The 18,440-nt window shown below is 54.7% G+C and overlaps 1 protein-coding gene across 4 annotated transcripts; it reads left to right on the top strand.

The window, feature by feature from the left end:
• The first annotated feature begins 6 nt into the window (after positions 1 to 6).
• On the top strand, positions 7 to 18,426 carry TRIM65 (tripartite motif containing 65). Of its 4 annotated transcripts, XR_012154915.2 has the most exons (8): positions 8 to 259; positions 3,495 to 4,317; positions 7,603 to 7,698; positions 7,859 to 8,092; positions 10,247 to 10,418; positions 11,369 to 11,452; positions 13,278 to 15,647; positions 16,370 to 18,423. XR_012154915.2 is itself a non-coding variant. In XM_073311634.2 (7 exons), the coding sequence occupies exons 2-7, from the start codon at positions 3,871 to 3,873 to the stop codon at positions 13,808 to 13,810; spliced, it is 1,566 nt and encodes a 521-aa protein (XP_073167735.1). In that variant the 5' UTR covers positions 8 to 259; positions 3,495 to 3,870; the 3' UTR covers positions 13,811 to 18,426. The 4 variants fall into 4 exon arrangements, 3 of the variants coding, with proteins under 3 accessions (XP_073167736.1, XP_073167735.1, XP_073167738.1); XM_073311634.2 differs by having other exon boundaries at positions 13,278 to 18,426; XM_073311637.2 differs by lacking the exon at positions 8 to 259 and adding an exon at positions 3,048 to 3,351 and having other exon boundaries at positions 3,866 to 4,317; positions 13,278 to 18,426.
• The last annotated feature ends 14 nt before the right edge of the window (positions 18,427 to 18,440 follow it).

Raw genomic sequence — 18,440 nt, 5'->3', positions numbered from 1 at the left:
ATGCAGCAGTTCGAAATGTATTGGGTTCTTTGTGCATTTCAGGACTGATGGGATCAATGCTCGATGCTGAACGGCAGCCTCTTGCTGCTCTGGACCCTCACTCCCCCGCCCCTCTTGGTCACTGCCATGTGGGAGGAAATGCTGGTACAGCGGGGGTTTGAAATAGAGGTCACATTAGGATGACCAGGCTGCCTCGAGTTTGAGAATGGGAGTGAAGGGGCTGGGTCCTACCCCCAAATGAAGAGAACACAAACTCCAGGTATGGTCCAAACTCACCTCCTTCCTCGTAGGCCATGGACGAGGTCTGTATGTTGTTAGTAGATATGGATCAAAACCAGAACTCAAATCTGCCTGGGTTTGGGCTGAGACCCGTTGGCACGCCAGTGGGTACGGGATGCTTACATCACAGGCAGCAGTGCGTCTGCTGTGTAGATACACGGTGCCTTCCAATCACCAGTACTCTGACTCCAGCACCTATCCCCAACCTTAAATTAACCCCCCCACCCCCCCATAATATCAACACCCCTGCTCCAACTCTCCAGGACTCCAGCTGCATATTCCCTGCAATAGCTTCTGTTCACAGGGGCTGCCTGTCACTGTATCTGAGGTATCCCTCTTGTTAAAGGAGTAAGAGTACCGACAAAAGACATTTAGTGGCTGAGTATCTGCCCTTCTCCATAACTACTTCTGTGCCACAACGATGGATGCACCAACGGCCGGGCCAGCAGGCTGCCCTGGGATTTCTTCTTTCTGCCGCCTCAGGCAGCCTACAAATCTCTGCTCAGAGTGCAATACCTCTCTGAGGGTGGGGCACGGCTGCTGAGGGAGCACAGGGAGTTTATTGGCCACTCTCTGTCTGTATTGGGATACGATTGGCCTGATTTTCCTCTAAATCAAACCACAGACCACCTGGTGCTGCAGGGAGAGTACAGGCAGCAGCTTACTTGATATGTGGGGAGTCTGTGTAGCCTGGAGTCTTGCAGAAATAAGAGCCTCAGAGAGAGGTCTTTAGGGGGGAGAGTGGAGGCCTGGGGGGAAGAGTAGGGAGCAGGGACATAGAGGGGGTAGGTGGGGAGGGAAGCAGCCCCCTGGAGTATGGAGTGGTGGTGGGGGAAATCAGGGACTGTTTATAACAAACTCTGGGTTTTTCAGCTCAACCTCTGCAAATATTGACCCTGGTAGGAGAAGGACTGGGGGTCTCTGTGTATGGCGTTGCCACTGGTTTTGCAAGGGGCAGAATTCTGGCTGGGGCTGGAGCCAGTCACCCTAGATGTCAGACTCTCCAGCCCAGTTGTGCATTTGAGACTTTGGAGTGGCTGCCTGTCCCCATTGCCCAACCTGGAGCTGAGCAGCCAATCAGAACCGCTGCAGGAAGAGCTCTTTCCCCCTCCTCCAGCAACCCAAACATTTTCAGAAGAGGGAGCTGCGGGGGGGGGGGGGTGTCCCCCTTTCCTCTCCTTTGAGCAATGGGGACAGCTCTTCTGGTACCTCCCTGCTACCAGCCGGCCTAGGGCAAAGGGAGATGACGAGCCCCTGGATATGCCCCCTCCCAGCTGCAGCCACGGAGCAGAGGTGAAGCTGGCAAAACTGGGGGTGGGGTGTGTGAACTGATGGGGACCAGATTAATTGCTGGGCAGGAGGTGGGTTAGATGGGTGGAAGGAGCTCCTGCACAAGGGCTAAAATTGCCTGTCCCAGTAAATTTGGGAGGGTGGGCAACACTAATTGTGCACACACACACGGGGGTCAGGCAGGGGGAGTTCAACAATCAAAAGATGGGACAAAAAATTCACAATACCATGTAATCTTTTTCTTTAAAAATCTCATGATTTTTGATGTCCTGAGGTTGGCAAGGAGCCCTGGGTTTTTCAGCTCAGCCTCTGCAAATATTGATTGTGGAAGGAGAAACACCGTGGGGGGGGGTGTTTGGGAGGGGGACAGTGATTCCCAGCCGCAGCTTGGGCGGGGGTTGGGGGGTGAGGTGTGGGGGAGTTCAGATGGGGGTGGAGTGTGAACTCCTGGTGCTAGGCGGAAAGGGGATGGGGGGCAAGTTAATGATTACCTGGAGCAGGGGTGGCCAACCTGAGCCTGAGAAAGAGCCAGAATTTACCAATGTATATTGCCAAAGAGCCACAGTAATACGGCAGCAGCCCCTCATCAGCTTCGCACCCGCCCTGCTCCTAGAGCCTCCCACCCACCAGCAGTCCTGCTGATCAGTGCCTCCCTGCTCCATCCCTCCCTCCCTGCACCTCCTGATTAGCTGCTTCCTGGCGAGGGGGAAGGAGCGAGGGCAGCGCGGGCTCAGGGGAGGGGGCAGGAAGGGGTGGAGTGGGGGCAGGGCCTGTGGCAGAGCCAGGGGTTGAGCAGTGAGCACCCCCCGGCACATTGGAAAGTTGGCGCCCGTAGCTCCAGCCCCGGAGTCGGTGCCTGTACCAGGAGCCGCACGTTAACTCGTGAAGAGCCGTGTGGCCTGGAGGGTAAAGGACAAAGCAGCTAGCCTCTGAGTACCATACAGAGGCAACTGGCTTTTTATTATTTCCAGAGCACTGTGTGCAAATATAAGAAGTAGTAAGGAAACCAAGCAAGTGAAGCTCTCCCCCCGCGACAGAGCGTGACTACACTGCCCACGTCCCAGCGCCAGCCGCAGCCATGCTGTAACATAGGCAGTGTGGTCACACCCTAACAAACCAAGCGGAGCCCTCGCTGAGAGATCTTGCAGCCTGAAGGCACTTAGGAGCAAAACAGCAAGAATGTACAGCTGCTGGCATGTGTTATGGCCTTGATCTCATGGCAGGAGGGGGAAGTGCCTTGCATCATGCACCAGCAGCTCTGTCTGCACCATTCCCCCTCTGACTCCTCCCCGGAGAAAATTAAAGTGGTAACAGCAGAAAGATCATAGGGTCCCAGTAGAACACAGGCTGTTTTGTTACCTAGGTTCAGTAATTCCACTTGTTAGTGAATTTGGGGCCCACGCTCAGTCGAGGCAGTGCCTCCGAGTTAGTGATCTGCACTGCTGTGCTTTGTTATTATGGGGGCGGGGTGGGAGGGATTGCCCCGAGGTTAGGCTTTGCAATGATCTCCCAAATGCATGACGCAACCTTTTGCAGGAGCTCTGCCTTCCCGTATTGACGGAACATGGGGGAAATGCAACATCCTGTTATGAAGCTGCATTGAAACGCATGGTACATTTCAGCTTTGCTAGCAATCAGTCCCCAGTGATCAAGGCACCTGACCAGTGCTAGGGTTATGTATGGCTAGAGATGCTCTGTGCAGGAAATTTGGTTTTGCCAGGCTCAGCTTCCTCACACCAGCAGGGGGCAGGAGTGCTGCATTGAAAACACATGGAGAGTGTCTAAGTGGACCTCAGGTATGTCCTCTCTGGTTTGCCAAGGGCTCTGACAGGGGCCCAGATTGTGGTCCCTGTAACAGAAAAGTGGGTGGTGAGGGGATGCAGGGATGCCTGGATTGTAAAAGACATCCCTGTCCTTGTCCCCAGGTCAGGGGTGGCCTGCCTGTGGCCTTGGAGAAAATAGACATTCAGGCTGAAAGCTGAGACTCCCGTCAAAGGCTAAACAGAAAACAAGGGACTCCAAAAAATTAGCCAGCAGCACACTGCTGAGTGAAGACAGCTTTTTCAGACACCCAGGCAGCCGGCAGGCTGTGGAGTTGCGGGATATGAAAACCACAAAACCCACTTGAGAGAGCTGAGAACATGCATTGATAAACCACAATGCAGCTGGCCTGTGTGTCTCTTTAAGAGCTTGCTTGGCTCTGTGCCATCTCTGTGCCCGTCCCTCCTCTCTGTGATACGTAGCTCTGTCCTAGCCTCCTCGCACGCTGCTGTCTGTGAGTTCCTTCTCTGCCTCATCAGGATGGCCTCTCAAGGTCCCCGGAAGTTGGAGGAGAAGCTGGTCTGCTCCATCTGCCTGGAGATGTTTGGGACAGCGGTGACCATGCCCTGTGGGCACAACTTCTGCATGAAGTGTATCAACAACCACTGGGATAAGGAAGAGAAGGAGGCTTCTCCGGACAAGAAGGACTACACCTGCCCCGACTGCAGGCAACACTTCGAGAAGCGGCAGGAGCTCAGGAAGAACGTCGCCCTTTGCAGTGTGGTGGAACTGATCAGGTCTGGGGAAGTGCAGGCCTCCAGCACCGAGAGGAAAACCCCCGCCAACGGAGCGAGGTGCTCCAGGCATGGGCGGCCCCTGGAGCTGTACTGCCAAGAGGACAAAATGTGCATCTGCTGCGTGTGCACAGTGAAGGAGTGCCGGGACCACCACAGGGTCCTGTTTGAGGAGGAGCGCAAGAGAAAGGAGGTAGGTCTCCCCTGTGATCTGCTCCCAGTCTGCAGGGCCATGGCGAGAGAGATCAGCTCTCCTGCCTGCCTCTGTGTCAGTCCTGCAGGTGGGAGGGTGGGTGAGTGTGCTCTCCTCGTTGAAGCAGAAGTTTGGTGCCTGGGATGCTATTCCTGACCCTGGCTTGTGGGGCTGTGTGGCCTTGGCTAAGTCGTTTACCCTCTGCATGCCTCAGGTTCCCTGTCTGTAAAAGAGGCAGTGAATCCATGCCCCTCTCTGATGACCCTTGGATGAAAGGAGAAAGAGATACAAGCGTAAAGTATTCGCATATTTTAACTAGACCAAGGCTCAGCAGAACTGGCAGCTATTACAGCGTGTTTGGACACTAAATAGTTAATATGGCTGGTATGCTGTCTGGAAACCAGCTCCTGGTCTTCCTCCCAGCTTCCATGTGCGCGCGCACCAAGTCCCGAGCTGTACAGGGAGACGCAACAGACCTTAGAGCATACGCAGCACCAAGCTGAGGAGGTTTGACTGTGATGGGGTGTTAAGCCATGGCCAAAGGAATAAGTTTTATTTAGGGATCAGAGTCCTCTGCTGGTTGGATGCACCTGCTGCCTAGGACATCAGGGGAGAGACCCAGGCTTGCACAGGTGGAAGGACTGTGTCCAAATTCCTATTGCCTGGTGCTGCCTTTTAGCAACACAGTGCTGTAGCCAGTACGCGGCATCCAAGCTGAGCCGTTTCCTCTGAGTGTGTGTGTAAGGTGGAGCTAGGAGAATTTGCAGAAGGGAAATAAAAGGGTTTCTAGGTCAGGTAGCCCTCTTCAGAGACCTGCATTCTGTTCCCATGTGACCCAGGACAATGCCCTTCCCCCTCCGTGCCTCAGTTTCCCCCGCTGTAAAATTAGAATGCTGATACTTACCTTCCTTTGTGAGGTGCTTTGAGACCCGTGCACCCAAAGTGCTGGAAAAGAGATAAATATCCCCATTGCTCAGGAGGGTGGAATAAAGGAGGATGTGAAAGGCTGTGGGAGCTTTTGCTGGGGAGTGGGGTTTGCTGGGGGATCTGTGCAGGGTATATGGATATTTGCAAAGGGGATAAATGTTGTCAAAGTGCTGAGGGTGCCCTGGGTGGCAGGGGCACGTGTTATTCTGTGCACACTGATGGATAGTAATGGGTGGTTATTGGAAGCGAGCTGATCAATGAGGTAAAGTTACTGTACTGCTGTGGTGGGTTGTTAGAAAGTCCTGTTTGAATGTATCGGGGAAACTCAATGGGGGGCTGTGGGCAGGGCACACAGGAAAGACACACACCAGAACCTGTGAACAGGCCCAGGCACACACTTGGAAGACACCATTGCAAACTGGATCCTGTCCATGGGTGGCAGGTGAACCGCGGGCTTGAGGAAGCTAGCCCCCCACCCTTCCCCAGTCCTGGAGGGCCAGGCAGGCAGTGTGCCCCCCACCCCCAGCTAGGGTTGCTAGATGTCCGGTTTTCAACCGGAACACCCAGTTAAAAAGGGACCTTGGTGGCTTGGGTCAGCACCGCTGACTGGGCCGTCAAAAGTCTGGCCGGCGGCACAGCAAGGCTAAGGCAGACTCCCTACCTGGCTCTGCGTGGTTCCCCAGAAGTGGCAACATGTCCCTCGGCTCCTAGGTGGAGGCGCTGCCCCCATCCTGAGTGCCAGCACCACAGCTCCCTTTGGCTGGGAATTGTGGCCAGTGGAAGCTGTGGGGGTGGGTGCCTGCAGGTGAAGGCAGTGCGCAGAGACGCCTGGCCATGCTTCTGCCTTGGAACCGAGGGACGTCGCTGCTTCCAGGGAGCCGCCCGAGGTAAACACCCTAAACCCCTGCCCCAGCCTGGAGCCCCCTCCCGCACCCTGAATCCCTCATTTCTTGCCCCCTCCCAGAGCCCACACCCCCTCCCATGCCACAACCCCCTGGTTTCAGCCCTGAGCTCCCCCCTGCACCCCCAGCGCACCCTAACCCCTCAGCCCCAGCTTGGAACCCCCTCCCACACTCCAAACGCCTTATTCCCAGCCCCACCCCAGAGCCCGCACCCCCAGCCAAAGCTTTCACCTCTCCCATACCCCACTCCCCAGCCTGGAGCCCCCTTCTGTACCCTGAACCCCTCATTTCTGGCCCAATCCTGGAGCCCTCACCGACTCCTGCATCCCAACCCCCTGCCCCAGCCCAGTGAAAATGAGCAAGTGAGTGAGGGTTGGGGAGAGTGAACGACAGAGGAAGGGGGGATGGAGTGAGTAGGGGTGGGGCCTCAGGGAACGGGTGGAATGGGGCGGAGCCTCAGGGAAGGGGCGGGCAGGGTAAGGGTGTTCGGTTTTGTGCGATTAGAAAGTTGACAGCCCTACCCCAGCCCGAGCACCGGGCAGGCAGTGTGATCCCGAGCGCCAGAGCACTAAGCAGGCGACACGAGCACCAGCTCCAGTTGCCCAGAGTCCCTGGCCACAGGCCATCCCCCACTAGCCCCAGCCCTGGCCACGGGGAAAGGAAGAGCTGCAGCAGAGAGTGGCAGGAAGCAGGAGAGGTCTGGGGATGAAGCGTGGGCAGTAGGCTAACCAGATAGCAAGTGTGAAAAATCGGGATGGGGGTGGGAGGTAATAGGAGCTTATATGAGAAAAAGCCCCAAATATCAGGACTGTCCCTATAAAATCGGGACATCTGGTCACCCTAGTGGGCAGAGCCATGCAGGACTGTCTGGGGAGACTCCACCTTCCCCAGCCTTTGATACTTGCTGCCCATGATCATATCTCCAGCAAGCCACAAGCCTCATTCTGCCAGGCTGGAAACTAGGGAGCCAAAGGACATGAGGCAGTCAAAAAGCCCGTCTTTGGAAAGGAGGAGCCAGGTTACTGTCAGAAGCTGTCCAGGGAGACAGGGTGACAGAGAGAGAGACTGAGGAGGGGGTCTAAGTAAGACATTGGGCCTTCACAGAGCCAGGCAATGGTGAGCCTCAGAGCAAAGCCAGAGACGGGTCCACTCTGGGCTGTTCTGTGGTGTTTAAGATCTGTTTTCTCGTAAATGCTTTTAGCCTCCTGTGCTGTAAGGAGGCTGTTTGGTCACTGCATTGACCACTGTCTGTGCTCTCGAGGGACCTGAGCTGCAGGCTCTGAGCCAAGTCCTGGTTGATCACAGGGGACTGGAGCCCAGAGCCTAGTCTGAGAGTGGGAGAATCGCGTGATTCCAGGTGACGAGAACATGGGGAGATCAGAGGGGCAGTTTGCCCACTACCTGTGGCACTGAATATTGTCTCACATTACACTTCGGGATCTGGCCTCTTTTGCAGGTCCTTTTAGAAGAGTCTCTGGCGAAAACCCAGGAGGAGACCGTAAAGACCGAGGAGGAGATCTACAAACTGGAGGAACAAACTGGCACCATAAAGGTAGTAAGGCAAAGGCAGTCACCCCTCCCCACAGCTGGGATGCCAGGGGCTGGCGCCAACTGCTTCTCCCTCTGGATAGGGCTCGGGGAGGAAGCCACGCAACTGCTGTAACGTCAATTCTTTGTTTCATCATTTCCAATGATTTTTTTTTTCTACCCAGGATTCTTCAGAGAGGCTGAAATCGGGGATTTTGCAGAAGTTTGCCCACCTGATGAAAGAGCTGGAGGAGTGCAAGAGGGGGGCCGTGGACAAGATAGAGCAAGAGCAGGCCACTGCCCTAGGGCAAGTGGAGGAGAACTGGAGCCAGCTGCAGGATCATCTGGCCATGCTCACCCAACACCAGCAAAAGGCCCAGGAGCTGCTGACCTGTGTGGACGACATGAAATTCCTAGAGGTATTGATGTCCGCCCAGCCATGAGTGGGGGAGCTACGACTACCCTGTGGCCATTGGCCTGGCCACGTGTAGGCCAAAGGCAATTTCACTTTGTGTATAATGCCCTGTCCACACAGGCAGCTGAACCAGTCTCAAAGCTAGCTAAGAGGGTACATAACATCTGCTCACGAAGAGAGCCTCAGGTGTGTGGAGGATAGGTCCATTAATGCCCATCAGCCAAGATGGGCAGGGATGCAACCCCATGCTCTGGATGTCTCTAGCCTCTGACTTTCAGAGCTGGGAGTGGACGACTGGGGATGGCTCACTCATTGATTGCCTGTTCTATTAATTCCCTCTGAGCACCTGGCATTGGCCACAGTCAGAAGACAGGATAGTGGGCTAGGTGGACCATTCATCTGACCCAGTCTGGCTGTTCTTGTGTTCCTAGACCCTCTACACTATGTCCAGCCAGAACCATGTTAGAGACAACTCCCCCCCCCACACACACACCCATCTCTCCCTTTCCTACACGCGCACAGTGGAAACTGAGTCTGAGTCTATAAAGTGGTTGGCTGGCAATTTTAACGTAGAGTATGGACTAGAGATGGGCCTAATCGAATTCCTGACTCTGAAACATTGGTGTGCCCGAAACGTGACCCTGGGCAAGGATCCAGCGGTTTATGAATAGCCCCCACTTTTCCAAGGAGTGAAAGTCAAATCCAAGTACAGAACAGCCCCGCACTTTTCAATCAGGATCCAGAGTCTGTTTGCAGCTGAAAGGGGCCCATTGTCAGCCGAATCCAACCTTCTTCCGCGAGTGCCCTTGACACAGTGGGGCCTGAACTCTGAGAAATTGCATCTCTGCCCTCCTCTGGTGGTTTATAAAGGACTCTTGTGCACGGGTGTGCGGGCAGAACCGAAGCAACCCCATGCCCATGCTCGGTGCTCTTCAGCTTTGCTGCAGCTGCTCCTGGGAAACACCTTCTTGCCGGAAGATGGTGCGCGTGAGCTCCCCCTAGAGGACTGCATGAGGCATTGAGGCATGCAAATGATGTAACTAATTCTATGGAATGCCATGTTACAAGCTTCAGAGTAGCAGCCGTGTTAGTCTGTATCCGCAAAAAGAACAGGAGGACTTGTGGCACCTTAGAGACTATTTGAGCTGTAGCTCACAAAAGCTTATGCTCAAATAAATTTGTTAGTCGCTAAGGTGACACAAGTACTCCCGTTCTTTTTGATGTTATAAGCTGACAACATATCCTTGCTTGGGGTGCTGTGTTCAGTTTGGGTCCCTCCCTTTCCAGACAATACAGAAAGATCCAGATGAGGGCAATGGAAATGGTTAGAGGCCTGTGGGAGAAGGAAAAGGATTCATTTTAGGGTTGCCAACTTTCTAACTGCTGAAAACTGGGCACCCTGCCTCACCCCTGGCCCACCTCTTCCCCAGGCCCTGCCCCTGCTCACTCCTCCCCTGTTCTGGGACTCACCTGCCACCTGCAGAGCTGGGCTGGGAGGAGCTGACATGGAGCCTTCCCGCCCGCCCAATTGTGGCAAAGGGGGGGAGTTGGCCCCCAGAGCAAGCGGCCGGGGTGGGGAAATTGGGGCAGATAAGATCACACACACACACCCCCTCTCTGCCAGAGAGGCTGGAGCCAGCTGGGAGCAGCCAGCCACTTCTGTCCATGAGCAACTCCGCCAGGCTCCAGCTGCAACTGCTGTGCATCCCGCCCTATGGAGGTGGAGGCCAGTTACTGTGGGTAACAGGACTTTTCGTGTCCAGTCAGCACTGCTGACTGGACACTGCCAGGTTCCCTTTTCAGCCGAACTTTCCAGTTGAAAACCGGACACCTGGCAACCCTAATTAGACTGTTCGACCCCAGTGCTACTCCATAAAGGCCCCTGTACAGAGGAACATCACCCATTCTGACCGTGATAGGAGCAGTGGGTGCAGCTGAACACAGCTGAGCTACCGAAGTAGCCCAGGACAAGCCGTTCAGCACCATGAAGTAGCAGAGAGTTCCTGGAGCAGATGACTTGGGGAAATGGATGCAGAAGCCAGGGGACATGATGACTGTGCCTTCGTGAGAAGGGGGTTTCTGAGCTGTTGTGCCATTGAGCCTCAGATCTGAATGCCGGTATGTGCTGCATTTCCTCTCCTCTTCCTGTCCCATGCAGGAATTCCTGCTGCTCCCTTCTCCGGGCAGCCTGGGAGTTTTGCCAGCTGTTGAGTTCAATGTGGCCAGCACGGTGGATCCCACTGCTAAGATCCTCACCAAGGTCTCTAAGCTTTTGCTGGAGGATTTGCCCAACTCTCTGAACCCAAAGGCGGCTGATGCTGAAACCAAAGGTAAGCTCTTCCCTTGGGGACCTTCCCCCCACTGCCGAGCTGGACACCAAGTCACTGTCCCACCCCTGCCTGTATAAATCACCTCTCTGCAGTGGAACTGCTGTAGATATGTTGGGCCAACGTGCAAGGGGGCGTGGTGGAGGGGACGTCTCACCATTCATATCACAAGAATCCCCCCCTACCCCCACACGTGGCACTAGAGGGGCCCCTTGTTGGCTTGGCCAGGTTTTTGTTACCAGATCTACTGCAGTAGCCTGAAGGTTGGGCCCCGTTGTGCTAGGTGCTGTACAAACAAATAGCAGATGACAGTCTGAAAGACATAACAGGCAGATGACAGAACAAGACATAACAGAACAAGTTGGTGTCCGGTGCTTAGCATCCATTACTTTAGCATCACACCCACTAATGGATTTAGAATCGTGGCACCCCTGTGAGTAGATTAAGTGACTTGCCCAAGATCACACAGGGAGCGTGTAGCAGAGCAGGGAACTGACCCAGGTCTCCCTCCAAAGTCCCAGGTTGGCATCCTGACCACTGGGCCATCCATCCCCTCAGACAAGCAGGCTGGGTGGGGCGGGGCCAGGAGATGTAATGGGATGTGCCAGTTCTTAGGGGGTCAGGAGATTGATTCCAGCTCCCCAGTTTAGCTCTGATCAGGGTCTGCTTTACTGCATGCACTGGGGCTCTTGCATATAGACATGGGCTCCCTGGCAGGCCTAGCTGGACCCACTCCCTTGGCTGTAAGAACATCAGAGTGACAGAGCTGGAGTTTTTGTTAAACCCTCGTTTCCTTCCTCCCACCGCAGAGACAGAGACACAGACACAGATGGGTGGCTGCGACTGAGCGTCAGAGCCGGGCTGTGCTTGTGAAATCCCGCCCAGATGCCTCTGTCTGTGGGAACAGTTCCCTCCTTGTATCTAGAGCTTTCCCTTTCTCTTTTGCTCTGCAGAGTCAACAGAGCCAAAGGCGCTTGCTGTGGTGAAGGCAGGTCCAGCTCTGCCCGAGTGTGAATTAAGAGCGGAGCTTCTGAGGGGTGAGGCAGTTCTGGGTCTGAGTGCAGCTCAGAATAACACGTGCTGGGAGCCGGCCATGCGGCTGGGTGGGAAGAGTAGGAAAGTGTGCCTGTAACCTATGAAGGGGACTGGTGTTTCCTTCTTGGACTGTTAACAATATAGCAACTTAGCAAGCCAAGGCCGTGCCTCAGGGGGCTCTGAAAGAGGCTCCAAAGAGTTACCATTTTAGAGGAAAATCTGCAATCCCTAGGCAGGATGGCTTTGTGTGGCAAAAGTGATCTGGATTTTACCCCTGCCTCTGACACGGGCTTCCTGGGTGAGTTTGGGCACTGCTGTTATCTCAGCTGCCCTAACAATAGGGGATCAGAATACTCGGTTGCCTCACAAAGGGGCAGGGATTTCAGTCATCCATCACCCCCTCCACCCCACCCCGCTTCTCTCCCTGGCAAGCATCAGGTGCCTGCTCCCGCCCAGCCATATTTAGGCACAGAACTTTCCCAGGGGAGTGCTGAGAAGTTCAATCACTGCAAGCAGCTGCCAGGCTCCTGGCACAGAGCGGGGATTTGTCTTGGCTGGTCACATCTGAACTGCATGCCTCAGGGCACAGCATAGAATTGAAGTGAAGGGGCAGCCAGTCCACAGAGAGCTGCTCCAGACATAGGGGAAAGGGGTAGCACCCTCCCAGTACATTTGACCCTCCCCAACCCACCCTGCCTCAAATCTTAATTGATCTGGGCAGTCTCCTGGACTCTGCTCCCTTGTTTTAAGAACTTTGTGTCTCCCTGGATGTTATCGCTTTACATCTTTTCCCTCTGAACAATCACCCCGCTGGGTCTATCAGACGGTCTCCAGTTTGGCTTGTTTAGCTCCTGCTTTCAAATAATGGGCAGTGCGGACTATTGTGCCCGGGTCCACAATGAAAACCCGGCCCTCTGAGAAAGGGACATAGCCCAGTGGTCTGAGCAAGGGGCTGAGAGCCAGGAACTTCTGGCTTCTGTTCTCAGCTCTGATGCCAATTCCTAGAATGCCCTTTTAACCCTCTCCACCCCAGCTTCCCCATCTATAAAACAGGGATATTAGTATTTACTACACACGTTTCTAATATACCCATCACCACAGTGCCTGGAAGATCAATCATTAATACTTACAGCGCAGGGCTGTTACAGGGATTGGTTAATGTCTGTAAAGAGATGTGTTAATAAGCAGTGCCATATAATGTTTGAAACATTATTAATTGTAATAATGTTATTTATTATTAATAAATAAAGGTCCATAGGAGCTAACTGAGCAAGGTTATCTCCAGGCAGGACTCCAATGACTGGGGAGCAGTAGCACCCCAACAGGGGTCAGTGCATCTACTGGGAAATGCTGGGGATAGTGGGAAATGCTGTGAAATAGTTCTTAGTACCAGAACAAAGACAGTGCTGGCAGAAGGCCACTGGCAGCATCCTCTTCCTCCTCCTCTCAGAGGATCTCAAAGCACTTTGCAAGAATTCATTAATTTAACCTCCTGATACCCCCCTGAGTATCTCTATTCCCATTTTACTGCTGGGGAAACTGAGGCATGGGGAGGGGATGTGACTTGCCCGAAGTCACACGGTGTGCCCATGCAAGAGCCAGGAACACTCATGACTCCCAGTCCTGTGCCTTACCCTCAAAATCGCTTCTTCCACCCAAACGGGCTTTGCGTTTTCCATCTTCAGAGAATTTTACATAGCTGAGGGATGCCCGGGCTGGACTCCTGACATAGGCAGGGGGTGGGGGTTGGGGAGGAGCAAGGTTAAAGGAAAATTAAATTGTTTTAGTCCCCCTGGTTTACACTGTGGATGTCCATGTTGCCCACAGATCATCAAAATTTGACCTTCGACCCAGACACAGCCAATAAGTACCTGCAGCTGTCCAATCAGAACCAAAAGGCCAAGCACACTCATTCTCCTGATGGCCTTTGTCAGGATCATGCCGACAGGTTTGAGCTGTGGCAGGTTCTGTGCAGCCAAAGCTATAGCCAAGGCCGCCACTACTGGGAAGTCAGGATCTCCAGCCACTCCATCATCCTAGGTGTGACATACAAGAAAATCCAGAGGAAGAAGCAAGCTGGTCGCTCCTTCAGCATCGGGCTGGATGGATTGTCCTGGGGGCTGCAGATCCGGGAGGACTGCTACTTGGCATGGCACGAGGGCCAGTCACATAAGATCATGGAGCCCTTGTACAAATGCCTCGGAGTCAGCCTGGACTATGGCACAGGCGTCCTGACGTTCTATGGCATCGGGGACAAGATGAAGCTCCTCCACTCTTTCCACTGTGTCTTCACTGAGCCCCTCTACCCAGTCTTCTGGCTCTGCGAAGGCAGAACTGTCACCCTTTGCCAACAGAACTGAGCCAGCAGCTGGGATGCAGAAGCCAAGCCATAGCCAGCGGGGCGTATCCTATCTTGCAGCCAGCTGCCTGGCTTTATTCGGTGGGCAGCCTACTAAAGCTACAGCCAGGACGGGAGGTGTCACAATGCAGTTGGTTTGACAGGGCCGAGGCGACGGGGTTGCAATGAATTAAAGACGGGCAGATGAGGCAGGGAGCCTGAAAAGCACAGAAACATGACTGGAATGAAAATTGCCCAAGTAGTTCAGCCATATGTAAATTAGAGTTGGGTGGCAGGAGACCTGCTTCCTTACCTGTCACAAGGATCCCCTGGTGGAAGAGCTGAAGCTAGTGGGAGTCACAAGGCACCTGGCATCAGTCTTGTTGCGTGTGGATGGCATTGCCTGTCTCCAGCCCCCGTGACGTAACAGGGAGAAGTTAGGGTCCTGTGGTGGCACCAGTGAAAGGGCTGCTGTTTGGGAGGCTCTGATGAGATGGTGGCAGGAGGGGAGATAGCACAGCTTGGTCTCCCAACCCTCACTTTCTCTGCCTCCCAGAACCTTGGACGGTCACCTCCTGCTTTTTGTTCTGCAGAGCAGTTGCTGTCAGAGAGGAGCCCTTGCATAGGCACCGACTCCATGGTGCTCTAGCCCTGGAGCAGCCACGTAAAAAAACCAGTGGGTGCTCAGCACCCACCGGCAGCCTCCCGGATCAGCTCTGCCTCCTCCCCCTCCCTCCCAGCACCTCCCGCCCTCCTCCATCAGCTGTTCAGCTGCCTGCAGGAGGCACTGGGGAGGAGCGGGGGCAGGAAGAGGCTGGGGAGGGGGCAGAACGGGGTGGGAAGAGGCAGGGTGCGGGAGGGGTTTGGGGACTCAGAACATTCAGAGCACAGCAGGGGTGGGGGATGAGAGGGAAGTGGACTTTTCCCTCTGCTCCAGGGACAGTCAATTCCCATGGTTGGGTTCTACTTGTTTTTAAAAGTCCCCGTCTGCAATAAAGCTCCATTTTCTAATGCTGTGAGAGTTCGCCTGGGAGCTCAGGCCTGGTGAAAGGTGCTGGATCGCCAGACAGCCTGGAGGAGGAAGTTCTAGCTATCCACCAACCAGACCCAATGTGGGCAGCAGTAGGGTGAGCTTCCCATCCCCCTGGCCTGGCCATGTGCCTCCCCAGGGGCCCCGTCCCATCCCTTCTGTGTGTGTCCTTGTCTCGGCTGATGGACTCCCCGAGGGAGATGAATGTGTTTCTTCATTTCAGCCAGCGTGGTTTGGAAATGTAAGAGTTTAAAAAAAAAAAAAAGAAAAGGAAAAAAAAGAAAAGGAACCTTATACCCCACAAAACAACTATCCGCTCCAGCAGCCCCTGCACTGGGCAGCATGGGGCTGTTCCTTTAACTGGCCAGGACTTTGCTCTTCCCCATCACTCAAACTAGGCTGCGCTGAAGGGTGAGGCTGTGCCGTGCTGGGTGGCACGGGAGTGTTGTGTAGCGCCGGTGCTGTTACCCTGCTTTGACAGGCCACCGAGCGGTTGAAAGCAATGGCCGACCAGTCCAGCCTGTCAGCCTGCCCCTCATCCCATCCGCGTCCTCCACAGCTCCCTTCCCGCCTGCACAGCTTCATCTCCCAGCCACGTGGTGAAGTGACCTCTAGGGGGCGTTGGCTCGGTACCTTTTCCAGGATAAAGATTTGTTGTTCTCTTGCAGCTAGCGGGTGTCTGGTATCAGGGCCCTGGGTGATGCTCAGCAGAGAGGCTCACGGAAGTATTGATGTACTAAATCTCCAGGGAAGTCCCCTACCCACATCCACTTTACACCAGGAGTGGATTTGGCCCAATGACTCTGCTGTCGCTGCTGGACTCTCACAGGTAATTTCCCTCTCCAGCTGCCCTGTTTGAAATGAGTTTGACCCTGATCCCGTTCCCAGCGGCCAGGTATCCACATCCCAAAATACCACCACCGCAGCTGGCCTGACTTGGTGCCCGTGTTGGCAGCCTCACTGGAGATGGTAAAGGCTGAATGGGCCTGAAGCCTGAACGCGGTCTCCCGCCTGCCCCCCTACTTCACAGTGGACAGAGGTGCATGAGTGGGGAAGCCTCCGTTGCCACTCCCTGAGCCATGCCATGTCTGTGCATCAATACAAGGCAGCTACGCCCTGTCTCCTAGCTCCCAAAGGGTCCATTATAAACCCCCTCTGTCCATATTCCGCTCACACCTGTCCCAAACCCATCCCTCATGGCTCTGGGGCAATCAATCACCCCCTCACCCACCCCTCTTAGCAAACATGTCCTGCTCAGGAAAGATGCCTCCTGGTCCGTGAGCTCGTCCCAGACAGTGCCTCTCTGAGCCCTGGCACTACCCCAGGGCTGCTCCCTGCCTGTGGAAGATGTTGCTCTGCCCCAGGGCAACTCCTTGAACAGCCCTGTGGCTTGGGCCAGCAAGGTGGATTTGCAGACAAAGCTGAGACTGAATTCAGATTCCCCCCCTTGCCTCAGCTTCCTTCTCTGACCATCCTGTTTCCCTCCAGGTCAGGGGTGGCTCCGGAGCCACATGAGGCTCTTCAGAAGTTAATATGCGTCTCCTTGTCTAGGTACCAACTCCAGGGCTGCAGCCACAGGTGTCAACATTCCAGTGTGCCGGGGGGTGCTCACTGCTCAACCCCTCGCTCTGCCACAGGCCCTGCCCCCCCCCGAGCCTGCACTGCCCTTAGTCCGCCCCACTTCCCCCCCAGAGCCTCCTGCACGCCATGAAACAGCTGATCCGGAAGTGCGGGGAGGGAGGGGAAGGTGGTGGGGGGAGCTGCTGAGGAGCTGCTGACGTATTACTGTGGCTCTTTGGCAATGTACATTGGTAAATTCTGGCTCCTTCTCAGGCTGGCCACCCCTGCTCTAGGGTTAGTGCTTCTTTCTTCCCCACCCCGCATCCAACTGTGGAGATTGGGGCATCCCACTGGATCTGCATGGGAGGAAGGGAGTCCGCAGGAAAAAGGTGGGGAGTGAGTTCACTAGGCCCCTACTGCCCCATCTGTGCTCACCTCAAGCAGCCCCTGCTGCAAACGCTCTCCTGCCCGGCTTTCCATCCACCATCATGCTTCCATGTCAATGTCCAATCACTCCCTCGCAGAGGTTGGCTCAGGCAGGGTCCATGCGAGCTGGACCCCAGGGTTGGGCGGGCAGGGCTGCAGAAGGGAGAAGGGAGCTGGAGCAGCAGGGCTGCCTGACTTGGGAGGAAGCTCAAAGACTCGGGTGGGAGGAAAATGAGCCAGTTAGGGTGAAGGCTGGGAGGGAGGCTCTGCCCTGCAGGGAGACCTGGGCTGCAAGGGGAATGGGAGGGGGGAGAAGTGGCAGAATTTTGGGGATCCAGGTCTCCATATAGCTTTTATTTTTCCCTGTTCAGGAGGACAAAAGTTAAGCAGCAAATCACCTAGCTCCTTAGCCTGGGTACCGCCCCATAGCTCTGGCTCTCCACAGAGCCCCTGTCCAACTCCCTTCACCTGGGTGGCATCTGGAGCAGCCATGGAAGGGGGCACCCTTCCTGACACTGGCTGGCCATTTGCCTCCTGCCCTCTGCTGAGGCTGCACTGTCCCCTGTCACACCAGCTCCCATGCTCGGAAGAACATGAATAGCAGATGGCCATATTCAACACTGGCGGCTATTGGCTTCAATGGAGCAGCACCCGCCTCCGCCAGCAGTGATTTTGGCCTGGGGCATGCAAGGTGCCAGGCCAGGGGGGCTGACTCAGAGAGGGAGGGAAGGAATCTGTCTCACACCCACAGCAGAAAGGGTTTGGGACGACATGAGAAGGAAAAGGCCTGTATCTCATTGCTCTGCTTGCTTCGAAGCCAACCAGGGGTGTGGTGTTTTCAAACCTTAAAAGCAAACACACAGAAAACTGACTGTCCAGCAGGAGATATTTATACAACTGACCTGATACTAGAGAAATAAAAATGGCCTGATATCAATGGCTGGCCTAGTCACTGGATTCCAGCACACAGAAATTTGAGAGACTGGCACTGTGTAACTACCCTGGGCTGGGATCCAATCTCGCAAACTCTTACACACATGAGCAACTGGAGGCATGAGAGGAATCCCATGGGAGACTTGGTGCATTGCTCCCCGGCTGTAGGTAGGTTGATGCAGATTATGTTTAATGGGCTGAAAATGGTGGATTCTGAGCAAGCAGCAGTTGTGACCAGATGTGTCCAAAACCCCATACGCAACCCCGAATCCTACTAGCACTGATGCCCAGGCCAAATCCTCCAGGTGCACATAGTCCCATTAACTCCAGAGGGACTGCTCATGCTGTGTGTTTGCAGGGGTGTGGCCTGTCTGAGTCACCATGACATTTGCTGCTATTATTTGTATTAAGGCAGCACCTAGGAGCCCAGTCATGGCTCACAGCTGCACTGTGCTAGGAGCTGTACATGCAGGGAACAGAAAGACAGCCTCTGTCCATGACAATGGGCCTGGAAAGTCAATGTGCCCCAGATTGCTCTGAAGCCCTCCTCTCTAGGGGAAGGAGAGTCGCTCTTCTTTGGTGATGGAGAGAAGGCTTGGTGGGGAGGAAACTTGCTCTGATTTTTTTTTTTTTTAATTCTGACACTTAAACTGACCTTTTATTTAATCCCCGCCCCCCTGTTGTCAGTGAGTGCACTGGGGGT

Source organism: Lepidochelys kempii, chromosome 14 (genome assembly GCF_965140285.1).
Source record: "Lepidochelys kempii isolate rLepKem1 chromosome 14, rLepKem1.hap1, whole genome shotgun sequence".
Lineage (NCBI taxonomy): Eukaryota > Metazoa > Chordata > Testudines > Cheloniidae > Lepidochelys > Lepidochelys kempii.
The sequence above is the reverse complement of the archived record's forward strand: the minus strand, read 5'-3'. Positions and strand labels throughout refer to the sequence as shown.

Excerpts from the sequence above, each read along its gene's own strand:
- TRIM65 (XM_073311637.2), top strand. The coding sequence starts at position 3,249 with ATGGCTAGAGATGCTCTGTGCAGGAAATTTGGTTTTGCCAGGCTCAGC. Across the intron at positions 3,352-3,865 it reads GAAAACACATGGAGAGTGTC|TCAGGATGGCCTCTCAAGGT; the intron begins TAAGTGGACCTC and ends TTCTCTGCCTCA. Across the intron at positions 8,093-10,246 it reads ACGACATGAAATTCCTAGAG|GAATTCCTGCTGCTCCCTTC; the intron begins GTATTGATGTCC and ends TGTCCCATGCAG.